This window comes from Temnothorax longispinosus, chromosome 6 (assembly GCF_030848805.1).
Source record: "Temnothorax longispinosus isolate EJ_2023e chromosome 6, Tlon_JGU_v1, whole genome shotgun sequence".
In the NCBI taxonomy this organism is placed as follows: domain Eukaryota; kingdom Metazoa; phylum Arthropoda; class Insecta; order Hymenoptera; family Formicidae; genus Temnothorax; species Temnothorax longispinosus.
The window spans coordinates 19,405,395-19,425,891 of NC_092363.1; the positions used below are offsets into that span (position 1 = coordinate 19,405,395).

The following is a 20,497-nucleotide window of genomic DNA, read 5'->3' on the forward strand; positions in this document are numbered from 1 at the left end:
CGAGAGTTGCTGGCAATTTCGATATTAATATAAACATCGTGTTTACTCCACAGGCACATAACATAGTGCATGGCATATAATCAATACCACATAGCAAGTAGCCAATTTCACGCTTTAGCTGCAAGCAAATGTCTTATATTAGACATTATATGAGTCGATCCGCGACTTCACAAAATGCATGCAATACAGGAACTCGTATAGTGCACATATAATTGATTACACCGGTCGAATATCTTATACGATAATTGTGAAAAACGTGAGTATTTGCAAATACGTGAATATATCTTTGTCGCACACAATCGCCACTAATTGAATTATACATATCCAGCAGCATCCATTCGAGCGAGTCTTGCAAACGATAGCAAAATCGATATTAATTACCAGCAGTTTGAGCTTGCAAACTATATAAGTCTTAACAGACGCTATTCTTGCAGATATAATCGTTATTAAATGTTTTGAAATTTTTGTATGACAGATAAAAGTAATTATATTCAAATGTCTATATATATCTTTTTTACTTCAAGATATAAAAGATATTTTTATTCAGCGTATTAAAGAGAGATAGATAGAAGACAGACAGAGAGAGAGAGAGAGAGAGAGAGAGAGAGAGAGAGAGAGAGAGAGAGAGAAGGAGGGAGGAAGAGAGTTCCGATGAATGCGAAACTGCAAGAATGTAATTAAGGAGCGGAAGCTGATTATTTAAATCGCGTAAAGTGAGCCTTACTCAAATTGAAATTGAATCTGAGAGTTAATTACCAAGGCGTTCGGAAATTAAAAAGAAAGATCGAACGTTCGAGCCTCAATGGTCGAACAATCAATTAGATACTTCTTCACCGCAGGTTACCTACCTATTTGTTAGATGCATTTCGTGCAACAATAAAGAGTGTTGATCGCACATGCAATGTAATAATGACAAAAGCTGAAGTACATCCTTGGGGCGGGGCAAAACTTACGTCTCTTGAAAGGCTGATATATGTATATACATATACGCTGTGTTTATTGAAAAATTCGAAGATTCGCTAAATTCCGGATTGAGGATGTGAGAAAAAACAGCATGCAGTAACAGTTCGGCACATCCCGGCGCGCACGAGCGATATCACAGATCTCGCCGACGAGAGTTAGCCAACGGTAACGAGAGTAGACGCGGTAACAGGAGTAACCACGGTAACGAGGATAGTTCGAATTGTAGCGATCCGGGTAAGTCGCGAGAGGAAAGGGCAAGACGCGCGACAGGATCCCGGGGACGAGAGAAAGTCCCACATTCAGTATCTGAAGTACTCGCAAAAAAGGTAGAGGGGGATGTCGGGGGACCCGATACCCCGAGTCTGATGGGCAATTTCGTGTTTGGAAAGCTTGAAGATGCCTGCAAGCGGGTTGCGCCCACTTGGGGATTACCTCGGCAGTGACTACGAAAAATAAGGCGCGGGGAGGCGAGCTCGGAAATACCAAGTAGACTATGTCAATATCTGCGTATGCGATGCACGTACATCGCCGCGGGGAAACGGGCGGAAACATCGGTAGCGAGCGAGAAATTTTAGTGTGTTATGTTTTACTAAGGATTGTTTGCGCTTGTTTTATTCAAATATATACGCGTGTGTAGGTACAGCATCACGCGCGCGTATAAAATACGGAAGAGATGGAAAGAGAAGCAATCCCGGGTATACGCGAGTCGCCATCGAGAATTCTGATATATCTCGTCGTTCACGATGCCATCCTCATTTTGCGGATGATGCTTCTATAATTTCTCGCGACTGAGTCGAATATATACCGACGGAAATTACGAAAGAGCTTTCTCTTTTCAGAGATCTGAACGCACAGTTAAGAGCAGCTTTTAACATCACAAAAGGAACTCTTCCTAAAACGCTGCATTTTGCAACTTTGCTTTTTTATATATTCCGCAGAGCTTAGAATAATGCGCGACGCGCGATGAAATTCGTATCCAGGAATTTTCAGCGTGTTAAAAACCGTCGCCACGCTTTGTCGCGATTTCTAGCCGCGCTCCCCGATCGAAATCTCGTGAATGACGATGAGATTATAATTATTCGCGCGGGATAACAAGATGAATTAAGCGTCGTTAAGAGGCGCGCCGCGCGTCCGGGAATAGCGAAAAATGTACATCCTTAAGAGCCGGTGTTGCGGAACGCGGGCGCAAAATACGTGTATGTGTTATCGTGATCGTTTTGACGGCGATAACGCAATTTCACGGTATGCGAGGTCACACGCGCGTTCCGTGTAATTGAGCCATGCCGTCGATCGTTTGAGAGGGAACATTCGGCCCGCATCGGGTTATTCTTCGGAATAACACGTCGCCGAACGTTGCGTGTCAGGCTATCTAAATCTGCGATTTTGCCAGGAAGTCCAACCTCGTTTTGTAAAAGCATATCGGCGAATTCTGGTTGCGCGCGCGCGCACGTATTATCAACCAAGTGGAAATCATCGATTTTGTTTATCCGCCTTTTAGTGGATATGTATCGTGTAGCGTTTAACTCGTAGTATATTTCCACGATATACAAATCGATAAATATATTACAAACGTGATGCAGCATGGCTTCAAAGAATAAATAATTCCCAGTGATATGTGAATTTTCAACAAATAACATCAATACTTCGCGTGATTTTGAAATGTGACGTATCGTATAATTGCTTAATACCGAGTATGACCGAAAAACTGACGAATTGTCCGAAAGACCGGATAAGTAGGGAATTGTTTCTGTGATCTTTCGTTTGGAAAATCAATATTATCGTAGTAGCATGCGTTTGCAGCAAAGCTATAGCTATATGTCAAGCTTCAAATGAACGAGAAGCTACCTGCGATTTAGATTGGCGTATTCTGCTACCATTTGTATTACGTGTATTATGACTGAAAATACTTACCCTCGATAATGGGATGGCGCGGCTTGTAGGACATGTCTGAAAAGAGAAAAAGGGGTTAGTATTAGTGAAATTAGTTACAAGATACATGTATGTACACGCAGTCAATTACTTACAAAGCTCGCTATCTTTATAATACTTTTACCATCACCATAATTACGACACGAATATTCCACCATTCTAATTTTAGTGACGCAACGTTTACACTGCATTTCCTGCCTACCTATTGTATTACTTTCTAATTAATTACGATTCTAATTTAGAACTTGTAATTAGTAAAGATAAAAGATAATAGTAGAAAGTCTCGTTGTGATTTATCAAAATTTTCAATTATAAACGTTATCATATTTTTGCGAAAAAATAAGCTGTTTAAATCGCCAATCTATTATCCATTATAAATTAAAAATAACGATGTTGTAAGACATTCGACTCGGATCGGAAAATGAAACTATATTGGCGATTCAGTAAATTTATAAAATAATGTTCACCTGCTTCTCTCTCGTCACAAACTAGCCAGAGCCTTCTATCTAACCGTTTAAATTGCAAAGTAATTACAACGACACAATTAGCATTGCGCGCAAGCTGTGAAAAATATTACCGTTTTCTCCTTCCCCCCCTCTCTCTACATAGAATTAAGTAATTTATATTAGTGCTTACGTCGCGATAAGATTTATTCTATTTAACTGATGTAACTTAATTAAAGGCTTTAATTTAATTAAAATCCATCTTAATTAAGTGGCCATTCTTACTAGTTGTCCGGGACGCGGCTCTTGTCGCATAACGAGTCCCACGAGATGCGGAAATATAAAAGCACAAAGCGTCTAATGCAGCCCACGCTTAGGGAAATATAACACTGATATCCCGGAAATAAAAGCGTTGACAGAGGAATATGGTATTACTTCTCATTGCTATACATATGTTTATTAATAGATAATACCACGTTCATTCGATTTCCATTATAAAAATGGGAACATAATATAATGAAGCTATAGTGAACCTATACCGTGAATATACATATATTGTGTTTGTGTGTGTTTATATATATAATATATATATATATATATATATATATATATATATATATTTGATAATACGCCACATATCCGAATCGCATTTTCTATTTCTAATTCTGTTCTATTTCCAATTATTTATAACTTTATTTTATTTTAATTTTTCTCAAATTATTCAAATAATCTTTTTTACTTAATATGACAAATAGAGAACAATATGGGCATCAATATAATTGCAACGAACAAACATCAGAAAAATTCGAACACCTCATTGCGTTTTGCAAATGCTTCGAAACTTCTCACAAAACTTTTAATTATCCTATCCGGACAAGCCTTTAATGAAGAGGTTCTATGCGGACCTATGATGTCGAAAATAATTATAAGTTTCCGTATGAAATTCGTTAGATACGCGGAAAAAGGATTGCCAAACGTCCATCATTACGAGAGTACCACGATATCAGTGACGTATTGTATGCGTTGTTATTGGGATGGGAATAACAGAGAAAATAACTGGAATTTCTCGAGGCAGAATATTAATCCACCACTTTCATCACCCTGCCGCTCTAAACAAAATTCCACGGCGAGCAAATGCATATCGCGAACAGAGGAAAACGCAGCAGTTCTACATTAAATTCTAGGCGCTTATTCTTTGACAAATTCGGGAGCCGACTCCTCCTTTGAAATTTAAATTGCGACATAATTACCAAGCTTATGGCAGAGACATGACGCGCAACCATAATTAAATTACGTTCGTTATATATATATCACAGATATCTATTTTTTATACATTTAAAAAGGATTGTGTGTAAGACGCGGAAACATTTTATAGATAAATCGTCAATTTGTGTAAATGAAAGCAACCGATATCTGTTTACCAAATTATCTACGAAATATATACTGTAAGCGAGTAAGGAACGCAAATATCTCCATCGCAAATCAGCCGGTGTAACGATGCATCGGAATGCGCGACGCATATAGAGTGGTGTGTTAAGCGCGCAAATCGGGTATCCCATAAATTTCCAAATCGGACATTCGGAAGAGAGTGTACCGCGTCGCCCAGGACAGATCGCTCAGGATTGCACGTGTATACCTAGTATACGCCGTTGCGGCGCAGTTTCAGCCACGCGGCGCCGCCAAAGCGTCGATATGTATGCAGGTCGACTGTATGAGAATTTGCGCGCGCCGATATCGCGCCGATATTCTCCCTTTCCGGGATATAGGATGCGAGATACGAGACACGACGCCGGCAAACACATGTCGTCATACGCCACGGCGGATAACGCGCTAATTGGCTTGTGAGACGCACATTCATACGCGTATATGCATCTGTAAGAACCACCGTGCAAAATTTGCATAAGAACTTGGCGCGGAAGACTCTTGACTGATGACGAAAGCGCGAAACATTTGCTCACGAGACTCGACATCACACTATACACGGTATTTCTCATTTTTATTGCTTATTTGTTATTTGTCGTGAAATATTTTTTTAACCATCTACCTATAAATAAATTCGATTATATAAATTTGCGACTATAAAGAACGCTGTTTGATTCAAACACGAAATAATTATGAAGTGTAAAGATCAGGTATATTATAATTACACGCATTCAGAGAAAATAGAATAGTTTTGACAACTATGATAGGTATATAGATCTATGCAATATGGACTTTATAAAATTTTTCGAAATGAGTCATTATGCCACAATGACACTTTATATTTTAATAATATATTTTTTATTAATATAATAACTATTTTACTTTATTGTTTTCTTGTAGTCTATCCAACCGTATCTACTTCAAATAATTAATATTATGTTTTTTTAGTTGATAACTTACTTATTTTTCTTATAATAATTTTATAATTTATAGAAAAGTTATTTTTTTTCAATTTTTTAATTGCTGGTACTTTTTTCTTTGAGTATACAGTAACATATATTTATATGATCTTTCGTTTTTCACTTGTATTATACGTGTGCGCGCATCTTTTGTATTTTGCGTATGACGAGTATGCTTGTAATAGGCCTGTTCGCTGAATATTTGAGGATTAATTCGCGCAAGATAGATATCGACGAGTACCAAGGCCTATCCGGATATCGATGATCGGCGGATAGTTATCGAGACAATAGGAACACAACGCGGTTGAATAAACTCGTTAAACGACCTGGCTATACGGATTTGCACGCGAGAACAGAACTTCACAGAGACGGAAGGCGTACCGTATCCGGAAGATTGCACAGATCGATTTTATCCGCACTCGAGAGCTCGACAAAGTGCATTGTTCTTGGTAGGATTGCAGGACACCGATGAGAATGCGAAGAGAGAGAGAGAGAGAGAGAGAGAGAGAGAGAGAGAGAGAGAAGGAATGTCGTAGAGGACAATAAAATTCGCGAGAAAATTATCGTGAAAAAAATGTAAAACGTACTACACATATTACAAATTTATTGAAAAATTCCGCTTCACATATCTATATAAGAAACAATATGTGTCTTTTTGTTCAATACGTAATTCGTATATACATAACAATATGTAATTTGTATACATTTTAAGTCTAGCGATATTTCTAATGGCTTAACTTCCGCGCACAACAGTTATATGGGAGGCCAAACCGGGAATGAAGCAATTACAACCCAAAAACGACGGAAACGGAATACTTTAACGCACGCGATAAATTCTCGACAAATGGCGCCGTTGTAAATGCGGTTAAATTTAAACGTGTATAAATATTCGACGCGCGTGTAATATCATCGTATTTTAGAACGATTGAGCGTTCAAGTATAATGGCCGGGTAATTCGTACGCTTTATCACGCGCACTTTATCGCGGTTCATAAACATAATGTCTCATATATGAGGATAGGGAAGGGGAGGGGGGACTATTTTATCGCGAAGAAATTTCGCGCGTGGTGCACGCAAATGCTATTCTTCATTCATCCTTTTTTTGCATTCGACGCAACGGGATGGTCGCAAGATCTCGCCGGAAACAGCGGTGAAGTACTTACTCCCCGACTTTCTGTTTCCTCATCCGAGAACATACGTACGTGGTACGGCGTATACCTGCCAAGCGGAGACGAGGTCGCTATGTAGCGCACGTACTGAAGAGGATACATTACACGGAATATATAAGAGCTTCGTAATGTTATAAACGAAGCACGAGATTTTGTCTGCTTGCTTTGTCGTTTCTCCAACGTTGAGCCGCAGAAAAGCTCGTAAAGGCAATTCTAATAACGCGATATACGGGTTATTTGAGTAAGTCGAAGCTACAACGAACAGTTGTGTGTTATTAAAATTAATTATACATGCCGCTGTTACAAAGAATTTATATTTACTAAATTATTTAAGTTGTCCACGCAACGAAATAAATGATATAATTTATGTATATTTTTTTTTCGTAGAACACAAGGCACTTGCACATATTATTGCTTCACAGGATAAACAGATTGCAACCGGTTTATAAAAAGTATCAAACGTATATCCTTGTCCTGCGATAAACGACGATAAATAATAAATAGGGATGTTTGCTCTCTCTCTCTCTCTCTCTCTCTCTCTCTCTCTCTCTCTCTCTCTCTCTCTCTCTCTTCTTAAAACACTTTCGTGATAAGAACGCGCTGTATTTTTTTGTAGGTGCACTTTATTTTGCGTAAACAAGAGTATCGCTTTATCGCGCGTGCTAGCAAAATGCATGCCGCTCCATAAAAGTTGTAGAGCGTCGCGCGATGTAAATGTAAATTGCATTCTGCGTACACGGATAAAAATATTTTTGTTTACCGTGGCGAGGTGACGTTTACGCTACGAGGAGATATTAGTTTTATTTATTAGCGCGCTTGGTGTCAGTGTTTATCGAAATTTTCAATTTTTCCATAAATCTGCATATTCGAACTATAGGCATATTGTTGCCAAAATTCGTGACATTATAACACTCCCAACGTGCCTTTGCGAACTCGTGTTTCGGACCGAGATCATTATCCAGCGCGACCGGAACCAACTCGATCAACGGATACGTGTCAGTCTCAATATATGTACATCCCAGTTATGAAGACGAGGTGGATGTATCCACTGTGTGTCCCTGACCAATGGGATCACAGTTGGCTGATCAATCTAGTAAGCTTACTGTAACATCAGTTCGATCGGAATCTTCATCGCGGATATCCGATACTGTCGATAACTACCTTGCGTCTACAGAGTACCTGATGGGGTTTACATTGCAGATCTCTCGAGATCTTAGATTCGCGCGTCAATTCTACGACCTGACCCCGAGGTCACATTGCATCGGTTGAAAGATCCCAAAGTTACGACACACGAGTTTATCGGACATCCTATATAATTAAACAATTATTTCTTACCATAATTATTTTATTCGCTGTGATTATTCGCTTGTTCCACTACTTTTATTACTTATATTATATTGATTAAGTTATTAAGAATGAATTATAATTTGACGTGCGAAATCAACGAGGGGGAAGGCTGATCGGCTTCAATAATATCTACTGTAGAGGATCAACCATGTGTGTATATGTTTGTAGATACGAATCTATCAAACTGTTTGCGCTCGATGTTGTACGGATTACAGGACTGCGAATCTGCTTATCGCGTTTGCTGGAACAGATGAGATTCCAATGTAAAAGTCAAACAGTTCCAATTAGAATTGGAAGTTGGAATTTGAAATTAATTACTTCACGCACTGCTACACGCGTAATACATAATTTCTCTTATTGTGCACTAATTGTTAATTAGACCTGATAGACTTTTTTCGTTTATGCATGTATATAAGACCAACGTATTTCAAAATACAGTTCGAAAATTCTCTCTTACTGCAACCATATCTTTTTCTTGGTTATTAATTAAGGACAAATTAAATTACATTCAATATGCAGGGAAGAGGGCTTAAGGAGATTAAAGCGGCAACGCTTCGCTCACTCGACGAGATCAAAAGCCACTCCCTAGTTACTGCTATAGTTACTGCAACGCGCGTAAATGGCAGCACGCTTGACGACTCGGCTAAACTAACCCATTACTTCTCTCCCGAGTGCCGGGAAAAGCGCGGAAAATAGGGCCGCGATCGCGGCCACTCGCGCCGGCGATTGATTTCCGCGATATTTCAGGGGGGGGAAACTTCCCCCGAGCCCCAAGCTCGATCGAGGTTCGGGGCGAAAAATGAAGAAAGTTTCCCTTCCGGGGAAGGTTCGCGCTCACGTCTTTCGTAACTGCGCCCGCACGTGCGCGATATACTTACACCGGACGTGTCGATTTTTCGTCCTTGGCGGAAATACGCGCGCGGCGCGAGCGAACGAGAGAGACGCGCGCGTTAAGTGATATAAAGCTTAACAAAGTGGCCGAAAAGCTCACATGCACACATAGCGCGGAAAAACGATTCCAACGACTGTTGACGCGTGATTGGCGCGGCCGGATTACGCGACGGATTACTTTGATATCTTTTGATGAACGGTGGAAAAACGCAGTCGTGTCATAAAAATATTTCTCCCTTTAATCGAAAAATAAGAAGGACAAGAATGTACGATTATTTACGATATAACGAGTTAAAGGCGATATCCTCCGACGATAGCACGAATAGTTACGGGATATAATTATTAACTGAATAGTCATCTTCTCTCTTCTTATTTCCTGCGCATTATTTGCTTCCTCAGGTGACTTTGCTGTTTAAAAGGGCTGAAACTTTCCTTTGTCTATCGAAAGTTTCGAATAAACTTCCTTATCAGATAATATTACAATCTTGTGTAAAGCGGCTAATGAACTCTTACGTGACCCGCTCAGTGTTAGGTGCGTGACAATTAGCTTTTCCCCCTTCCGTCTTTAACGTAATATCAAACCTTCATCAACGTTTTCTTTTTTTGAGTCATATGAAAATGCACTTTCGCTCGACCGAGTAATCTCGTAACGGATCAATGGAATGATGATACAACAATAATGCAAGACTCAGCGCTAAAAGGGAGAGGAAGGGCGCAAATTCGGCCGCGTGATTGCCTGCTCGGAAATTCTATTAAGCTGTCAACTGCCAAGTACTGTCGGATGTAATGACAATTGACGATGATGGTGTTAACCGCGGTCAGTTGCTAATAACTGAAACGTCAGTCGACCGCAAATAAGCCAACTGTAATGAGAAGAAAGTCACAGCGACATGTCTCATCGATATTGTTGTTTGAACTATTGAATACTTTTTTGTAACACATATATAAAACGTATGTAAACATATGACTGACACATGTTACCAGCTGTTATCGGTAAAACATCAATACTTTCGGATTAACCGTCAATTCGTAAACATCATCAAATGAACCGTACATCGAATAACCCAGGTGAGATCGAACCAAAAATTTGGAGTTTATTGCATAAAACTGACGGCGGTTTGACAAACGACTGTAGCGGCAGAAATTGTCGCGACACACAGTTTTGTAACTCAATAGTTTCCTATTTCAGAAATCTCTTCATATGTATCGACAAATTGTCATGTCTCTTCGTTTTGCTAAAACTCTTTACATGGACGGATAAAATCCGATAATATATCGCCGCGCATGCACGGCGATCTTTCCGGAGGACAGAAATCTTAACGTTCGACCGTGAGATCGGCCGCTCGAATTTGCCGATTTCCATCGGATGAGAAATTCGACGTGAAGACAAGAGCGTTGTCTCGGGATTCACGACCGGCAAAGTTGGACTTACGGTACCGTGAAATGGGGTTAGCGGATAATTACGCAACGAGAAAAAACGCCGATAAAATGAGCGAGACGATACATCAAGCGGGAAAGAAACGGCGTTAAGTAGAAAACATTTTCGTACCGCTCGCAAGCGGAATATTAATGTAAGAACGTAATTTACGATGGCGAAAATATAGTACGGCTTACAACATTAATTTCTTTCGACGTTATTCGATAGCACCGTCTTCATTCGAGCAGTCGCGAATTTCTGCTGTAATAATGGATTAATGTCACGCGAGCAAGTGATCGATCTACTTCTACCGGTGACAGGCGGCAGGCAACTGAAACTTAATGGTCGCATAATCACGTATATCAGTATTAAGAATAAACTGTCGGAGCCACGCCTGATTTTTGTTGCAAAATCATAATAATTAAACATCGGACGGAGAACAGAGGCAGCTAGCTGAAATGTATTCAGCAAGAACAACGTTAATATTAATTAATATTGAACTAATTAATATTAATTAACTTGTGACAATTGCTAACAGGTTTCAAGCAAACGGATTAAAAATAATTCTGTTCAAAAAATATATTTACAAAATGTAATTTTAATTAAATAATGATTACACTTCCATTTAATAACACATTTTAATAAAAGATTGTAAAAAGCTAAAAATAATACGAATGTGCAAATGTTAGCAATTCAGTAAAGTATTACATAGTATAATTCTCAGTATAATTCCAGAGAAAAATTTGTTTTACATTAGCTTTGTTTGATCAAAAATTTATGAACGGTTTATGTGGAATCACGAACAATGATACGTACTATATAGTAACAGCAATAACCACAATTAATGTCAATTGTGCAAAATTAATGCGCATATAGCTTCCACTCTCCTAATTTAACGGAACGCCCTAATGACCTCGGTAATCGTAATCGACACCATACAGAGTTTATTACCAATTAATTAGCACTCCACGTAACTTTACAGTCTATCGTGCTGATTGAACTGGCACAGATGACATTATTTCGCAAAGATCTGACACACCCGTTCACATCGCTCGGCCGGGAGAGGTTTGTAAAAACGCGCGTCGGAAGCCGAGCGTCAATCCAGGGCGCGCGGGCGCGCGCTGGAAATTACAAAGTTCCGGCAAACTCCCGGCCGTAAGTTTGACGTTCTTAACAAGGTGCACCCCGGCTGGCTCGCACAGTTTTTCCGAAGGAATTTTACACGGCATCCCGGTACGACGGTCGGCGAGCGACACCTAAGCGGGAAGGGGAAATGGCGCGGAAACGCGCCCCTTCCCGCGCGAAATCGCGCGCGAGAAAGAAAGGCCACGACGGTTTTATTAAATTAAACGTCAGCTCTACCGACAAGGCTTCCCAAGGAGCCGCGTCCTTAGCGACCGGCTCTTTCCGCCCGTCGGAGTCGCGAAAGTTGACCACGTCTCGGTTCCGCGCTGTTCCGCACGCGGCTTCCGTCAGCCGAGTTCTCGTTTCGCGGCGAAATTAAATTTCCCTCTTTCTTTATCGTGCGTTTATTTTATAAGAGTTCCGCCCAAGTTACGATTCATGTATAACAATCAACAATTCTCAAGGAGCGCAATTGTTATATACAATTGTTTTCTTTGGGATAAAAGAAAATTTATAAACATCAATGCCAGACCTCTCTCTTTCAACAGAATAGATTTTCTTGCGTTTAACAAATTCATCTGTTTGTGAATCCGTTTGCGTACTCTGTACACAAATGCTACATAGTTTTCTCTCGGAGCTAATGCCTCGAATTACAAGTTCAGACAGCGGAAGTGAAATAATCCGTATTAGCTATTTCGCGACACCCTCCCGGCCCTCTCGGCGCAAATAAAGCACAGCGCCGAGTAAATGCCGACGCGAGAATAGCATAATAGGAAAACTATTTTGCGTAAGTAATCGCGACAAAAAGCGCGCGGATTCCTGCAGGGAACGATCCTGGAAAGGACGCTCGGAAGCTCGGGAGCTTCTTGCCGAAGGCCGCCAATACGCGGTGCTTTTTCTCGCCGCGAAAGTTTTCGAGTTTCACAGAAAGCCTTGAGGAAGGTTCAGGGTGTAAAAGCGTAGGAGAGAAAATGTCCGTAATGGAGCGTCGGTAGGGAGAGCCAGACATGGAAAGAGGAAAAGATAGAGAGAAACACAGAGGGAACGCGATATAGACAGACGAACGGAAAGAGAGAAAGAGAAGCGGGCGTAAGGGAAGGGGACAAGGAGTTGGTAGGATTTATAGGTGCCGGACTTATTAACTCGACGGCGAAGTTAACATTAATCTTGACTCCAACTCGGTAACTCGCGAACAATCCCAATCGCGAGCGATTGGCGCGACCTTCCCACTTCCCACCCTCGACATTGGTCGGTCCACACTGCGCTGTTCATCTTCGTCTTCTCGAAAATCTCAGAATCGCCGCCAGCGAAAACGCAAGGGAACAGAAAAGAAGAGACTTTTCTCAGTCCAGCGTAGAAACGAACGCCGGAAATACAGAGGTGCACCATTGTGCCCGTTACTAATTTCTGAGGAGAAAGGGGGAAGAGGGACGCCCGCGAAGTTGCTCGTTCGACAATCCCAGCGGAGGGTTAATTCGAGGCGCGCACCCCCGGAAAGATCGGACGAATCTACGTGGAGGAGGAAGGATCGAACTTGCCTCAGTCGGAGCCCTCTGATTCCGGAGAGAAATCGATGGCACGGCGGCCCCCGCGTGCTTAAATCAACTTGATACTTCGATTAGTTTCTTTCCCGCGAAAGTTTTCGGATCGGATTTCCATGCGCGGACGAGGAAACGACGTCGCCGGGGATTCTCGTGAGCTATACCACGCGTATACTCGATACGACATCGCGTTCTCGCGAAAGCGATAACCGTTGGTAATCGATTGGGATACATAAAAACGATCGTCTTACTTCATGCAATGAAGACAGATTGAAATAGAATGTTTCTTTTCCGTGATTATGTAAATTTCGCTATATATATATAGTTATACTAACATATGACACATATCGAATTGAATTTTATTTATTATATATCTTTGTTAATTTGGTAATTTAATAACTCGTTTCAATTTTGATCTATGTCAGGTTGTCTACGAGGGAGAAAATTTCCATGTGATTCTATGTCCTCGTTGTTCTCGACAGAGATAATTCACATAAAATTTAGTCTACCTTGGGTGCTCTTCTAATTTAATGCAGCACACGAAGCAAGATGTTTCGTTGTGACGAATACGACGTTCCGCGTAGTACTGAACTTTCTATTTCGCTACATTCTCTTGTGGACGACATTCCCCATCCCATTCTCTCTCTCTCTTTCTCTCTCTTATATAATAATGTAATTTGAAATCGCATGAAACAAACGCGCCAGCTCTTTACAGAATGGTAAATCGCTTCAAATCCTCCAGCATACGAACTCCCGTAGCTCACCCCCCAACGCTTTTACAGCCTGAGAATTTATCTCGCCGGTGAATTTGGTTTGTATCAGTTAAAAGGGTGCAAGTTTCGCCTCGTAATTTCCGACGGTTATCGCGCACAACCTAACGAATTTTACAGCCGCAACGCAATTTCGCTGATTTTACAAGCGTCATTCCAAAAGTGCGATAAAGCGTATCGCGATGCGGAGAATATCGACGCGATTTTTTTCAAAAGTATATATATATATTGTATATGTACGCTTTAATCTTTAATATATATTTAATAATCCTGTTTATATCGTTGTAAGTGGAATTATAAGAAATCTTAATTAAAATGTTAACTTTCGTACTTATTAATACGTTTTTTATTAATTTTATTATTAATAAGTTTTGCTGTATCGATACTTCCATTTCCAATATCGGCTGCATCGTAGTTTGTTCTCTTTTTTTCCTGACCCTTTCTATGCTGATGTCGATACCAAATATTGATACGGAATATCGTAATAGCCCTAGCCGCGTTCGTGCCGCAAAAGGTATCCCCGCAATCTCGTCCGAGTGCCGCGAGGCAACTGCGTTCGCGATTTAGCTATTACCTAAAGATCCAATTTCGCGGCGCCTTTTTCCACTCGTCCGTGCCCTGCTGTCGGGTACAGTGGCAATCGGCGTCACTCCATCTTCTGCGCGAGACGCGCGGATGTCGAGCGAGAGCTCGACGGGGAATTACGGAAGGGCGTTCAAGCACTTCGGATCCGCTGTCCGTCGCGAGTGAGGAACGGGCGAGTCGATGGATTCGCGAACGATCCGCCTATCTTTCGTGCGGCGATCAAACGTATTCCTGCGGCCCCGCGCCGCGCAGGAATCTCTCCGGAACTTCGCCGCGTTCGTGCAGCTGCATGCGAATGTGTCATGTAACGCGATTATCTCAGATAGGGCGAGTGGTGGTTTACACGTGCAGCCGCGAAACATGGAAGTATGTATCGGATTAACAATGTTGAGGGGGCGAAAGGCGTAAGGGGGATGAGAGGGCGAGTTGCAAACGCCGCAATCTGATTCGTACGCTGAAACGCACGCGATAAGAAACGAGAAGCGCGCCGTGTTAACTTCCGAGTTAAACATTCCGCTCGTCAGGATGCCAAATTTATCCGCCGCATCGAGTTACGCGCCGATTGCGATTGTCTGAAACAGAGTGCATCCGGAAACGCAACAGCTCTCATGACCCTCCGTTTCGTGCATCTATATTTTTATATGCAACTTGTTATCTCCCGGGAAATGGACGCAGTTTAGAAGAAGGAGAAGGGACAATTAAAGTCTTTTGCTATTCGGAATTGATTCAAGACCGTTGAAATCATGACTGACACGACAATGAATTTGATTCGACAATGAATTCGACTGAATTGTCTTAAAGGAATATCCTGCTCCATCCTATCACGAAGGGAATCGCAAATATGTTGACGGGCCCGCGGCATTTACATCAACGTGGATACACACCGGCGGGAGTATATGCAGAAGCCGGGCGCGACGCAGTCTCTATAATTTATGTGGAACAAACCCCGACTGTGGGTTTATGGGGGTCGTACGACGGCGGATAAGGAGCGGGAGAGATATCTCCGGCCTTAATATGATCGGCGACGCCCTTAATCCCGAAACCCCGATCCCGCCCTCCGCGCGCGCGGCAAGCTTGCTCTAGAATGAGGACGAAATGGTGGAATCGCAGGAAGCTCTCATAAAGGCAGATGCGGACACGTGCCTTACATACTAAAGCCCGATCCTGCGCCAAAGCCGTCGCACTGCACGTTCGTGGCTATGTATAGGGTGTTCCAGAACTGTCGTGTCGCCTGCCAGACGCGAATTCCACGAGGACCGGGGAGGATGAGAGGGACCGATCTTCGTTCGGCAAACATTTAAATAATTTCGATCCCGCTTGTTGAGTTATTTGATTCTATCGCTTCGTACACACAACCTTGTCTGTCCGCAACAATTAACTAAGTGTCACGTAACCGCCACCGTTATCATAGTTCGCCACTTAACGCGGGGCTCAGTGAAATCGGAATCGTTGCAGATGCGGTGTTACAGGCCGCGCACCAGCATCCGAATTGAATTTCCGAAAATTCCTGCGAAAACACGTCGCGTCGGTCCGACAAGCCGTGCGCGGACAGACGATAACTCCGGGATTCCTACGCGCGTCGAGATTCTGTCGCCGTAGTTGTATTGTCCGCGCCGGACAATGCACCGCCTGATTGCGAAGCGGCCGGGCGAAAACTTGACCCGAAAATAAACCGAATCGCTCGAACGCGCCCCGGTCGACCGCCGCCAAACGCAGTCGTCCGAAATATAGAGAGGAAAGGAATATCGACATGGGGACTTCTGTACTGGGTGTCTTGGGACAACTGAATCTACTCTTAACCGCATGCCACGAGTCAGACACATACCTTAGCCGTAATAAACTTGAAACATAATAGAATATCAATTTCCAATTTATTTCTGATGGAATTTAAATTGACAGTAATTAAATTTCAGATTTAATCACAAATCGCTCTTCCGTTAACTTCGCAGATCAAATTCCAGATTGCAACTTAAATAAATAAATACGTTCTAAAATATAGTCAATTGTTCCAAATTTTATTTATTTTTTCATTCAATATGAAAATGTTGTGATATATCGTCAATTAAATTTTTATCGATAAAAAGCAACTTCGAAAAGTATCTGACTGCCAGAATGAATGCTTCGTATACAAGCGGGCGCTGAAACGATTCTTCGATCCAAACATCGGGCGACGCTATTGTCGTGCCGTAGCAGGTGAAACGTCGATCCCGTTGCTGTCGCACAGGAAAGCAGACATAGACAGGAAAAAGGGCTTACGCGGCGACGAGTCACGGTGATTTGCGAAAGAGAGCGTGCCCATGCTCTCCTCTCCTCGCCTCTCTCAAACCGCCTGCGAAACCGTCCATGTTCGACTGTTCAGCGAATTTAAGCGTTTTCGCGTGTTTTACGAATTTTATTGCATTATCTCATGTGTTGTCTAAAATGTCACAAGTTATCGTTGTTCACCTGTAATAAGACGCGCAACAATACAATAGCATGAACAGGTTATATGAAAATCTCGGTTTTATTCGCTATCGCTGAAGAGATTGCTTTCATCTCTGTATCTCCGCTAATGGATTCCTCGGGAAAGGACGGGGAAAAACGAATGGGCGATGGTAGAATGCTGCCGGCGTAAAATTCCAGTAACGTAAAACACAACGGCGGCTATTCTCAGACGGCAACAACATTCTGTAAACCGTGTAAAAACGCAGCGCCCATGTCGAATACTACACCCGATATCCGGCAAAAGAGAAACTGACGCGAGATAGGCAGCAGCTTAGTTTTACTTTCCCCGTATAGTAATGCATGGACTGCTCTTCCGCTCGATTATAAATACGAATCGGGGCTTGTGTGAAAATCGCTGCTCGTTTCTCGCGGATGACTTGGTCCGCCTGAGACGGTCGCAATGAGACGGTTTATATTCTTCGCGATGGAAACTCGCCGCTAAACGCGCTATGGTATCTCATAAACGAGAAAGAAGCACAGAGGCGGGTATAGAAAACTGTTCAAAGAGGCGAATGAAGATTATACACGTATGTTCTAGTATGATCCGCGAAGAATTTCCAACTTGGACTCTATGTAAATATTGAATGACTCTTGAAAAACAAGAAAAAACGTAAATCTTTACGATTTTCTAAAAGTATAAATTAAAGTTTACAATTTTTAGTTAAAATGATGGTTTTAATATATCTAATTATTTCAAAACCACGTGGGTACACTCATAATTCGAAAGCATATTAATAAAACTTTGTCAAACGAAGTTTTAAATGACATTTTTAATAACTTATTAATGAAGACAGTTTTTTAATGAATATAATTCTTTCAAGTTTATTATTCTTATGGTCACTTTTTGAATCTATCACTTGTAATTGGTTTTGTATGAGCAATCTACTTGCGTTTATCCCATTTTGCTATAGTCGTTTTCGTCGTTTGTCTTTTCGTTTCCAATAAATGTACGTACACGTTAAAGGAAAATAAATTTCTATCGCGAATGATACGTTCTTTTAGGATGTCGTTAAAGGATGTAGTGGATCTTTCCCTCATATATATAACACGTAATCCACGGGCCGTAAACGGGGCGAGCGATAAATCTTTATGGCGAAGTTATTTCGGAACTTATTAGCTGAACATGCATGATGCAATTCTTCCGAGAGCTCAATGTGTTACATATTAATCAGTTTTAAATTAACATATTATATCGTTAGAAAAACATTACGAATTCGGATATCATCAAATATACATGAAATTAAAGCAGTGGCTTTAATCTAGCAATAATTCTTTTAACACGGTTGTTAAATACGTAAAAATATGCTTTCTTTCTTTTTATTGCTAGCATATTTTAATAAAATATAATATTTAAATTATATATGTAATTATTAAGTAAAGAATACATATATAATTATTCCATTTATATTTTATGTTACATCGCAAAGGATCGATATCATTTTGTACAATGTTAATTTAAAAAATATTTATTCGACAAAGTTTATAATTCACTGAAATAATTGGAAATAAACCATCTATGCAAACTACGAGACAGCCGACTGCCATAGCGGGGGGCTATAAACTGTTATGATCCTGTGCTATCCTATAACAAGCTTATCTGCGGGGAAGGGCCCCAGTTTTGATATAGAGCTTGACCATAACTGCGTAAGCAGAAAAGTACTTCTGCACACGTTTTCACGACGGTATTTATCGCGATATTTCATACAGCGCGAAATATCCCACGCTTTTTTTTCCGCTTCGCGGATGTTTCCACCTGAAAATGTTCGTAGAGTCCAATGTTACGTTAACATCCGCGTTCGCCGCGTTGTATACATTTACCTCCTAAAATTTTTTAACAGGATCCATTAGCGAGTTTGGCGTTGAAATTAATCACTCGTGCGCGCGCGTGAATCGACGAAATTGTTCAATTAGTTACTCGTTACTGTGAGTAAACTAAGTAAAAACAAAGTTACGTGTTACCTTTTTTGTTGCAGAATAAAATTTTTTACACGAAAGATTTTCAAAGTCCGATCCCAAAACAAGTTTCGCCGAATTGCTCTCGCAAACAACTAAATGTAGCGCGAGCCTCCAGCTTCTCTTTATGTTAGGTCACGGAAAATTGTACTAGCTTCCCTGGTAATGCGACTTCGCGTTCCTTCCTGTTGTCATTCGTCCTCAACAAACACGATCGCGCACGAAGCGAAAACGGATTGGTCTGTCCGGCGCGGTCCGTCATTCTTTTCTACCTATTCTCCTTAAACCCACCGGTTCGCTCTCCATCCACTGGTCGCATTGTAATTCCGACCGAACAGTTTCGCTAGTGGCAAGTCCCTACGTGCCCGGCATGTCAAATTCGACATATAAAACTGCCGTGGAGACAGTAACCGTTCCGGCTTAACGTATCGTCGGCACGTGTCACCGTCTTCGTCGTCGTCGTCGTCGTCGTCGTCGTCATCGTCTTCGTCGTCCTCGCCGTCGCACTAACCGTCGTCGTACTGCGGCTATTACTATGGCAAACGCGAGGACGCCCGTAAATAATTGGTATCGGATGCTCATTAGCTAAATCACCCACTGTTATCGCCGAGTCGACTCACGAACGCTGTAGCACGACAATAAAATACATTGAATGGAATACAGGCTGCCTCGAGAGAAATAAATAAAATCCTCACGAACATATATGATGGTATATGTCTTGTCGGTCTATTTTCTTCCGCGGGCTGAAATTTTTCTAAATATTACATCGTAAACCTTACAAAATGGAACAAACGTCAGAATACTTTATGCGAGTTAAAAAGTACGGAATTAAACTTTGAAAGGATTATCGCAATTCTTAGTTTAAGCGAACTTTATGAAGACTTGAAAAATTTAGGAAATAGTGACAAATATAGGACTCTCGTCCCCAATTCTTGAAAAAGAAAAATCGACTACGTGTTTGCTCAAGTATCTGTAGTTGGCAGGAAGGGCATTGTATTTAGGGCACCATAAGAACAAATGGCACGTTTTATTAACAGGCGGTGGACAAAGAAAGAAATAATGCGGAAGGTTTATTAGTTGCAACTCTTCGTTCTCGAACGTCCCACGAATCGTTATCGGGTCCGTTAAAAATTATCCTTAATTAACTGTTGTCGGGAAAGTAAATTTAATTAAATCCACGAACTCAAAGCGTGTCGAACAAGAACATTTGGTGTTTAATCTTTTTGTCACGATAAACGAGTGACATCAAAAGTTATCTCTGAAAGTTGTACTCAAAGTTCAATTGTTTTATATCTGAATGCATAATGTCTTCTATCTCTTATTCCACGACATGAAATTTAATTGAGAATAACGAGCTTTAAATTGAATTCAAGAAATTAGCAAAGTTATACAAAAAGACGCGTTATCGTCCGTCATAAATTATAACAGATATACAAGTTTTAAAATGTATAATGTAAAATTAAATACTAGAAGTAACAACTTTCAAATAAATTCTCGCGT

At 41.1% G+C, this 20,497-nt stretch overlaps 1 protein-coding gene and 1 long non-coding RNA gene across 3 annotated transcripts in view; one reads left to right on the plus strand and one right to left on the minus strand.

Annotated features, from left to right (window-relative positions):
- LOC139815032 (uncharacterized) overlaps nt 1-20,497 on the minus strand; it is a 133,557-nt gene that overhangs the window by 40,649 nt on the left and 72,411 nt on the right. Inside the window, exon 3 of the mRNA XM_071781621.1 lies at nt 2,875-2,910. Coding sequence (XP_071637722.1) covers nt 2,875-2,910 — 36 coding nt within the window. The remainder of the gene's footprint in view (nt 1-2,874; nt 2,911-20,497) is intronic.
- LOC139815033 (uncharacterized) overlaps nt 1-20,497 on the plus strand; it is a 253,660-nt gene that overhangs the window by 17,412 nt on the left and 215,751 nt on the right. The window lies entirely within an intron of this gene.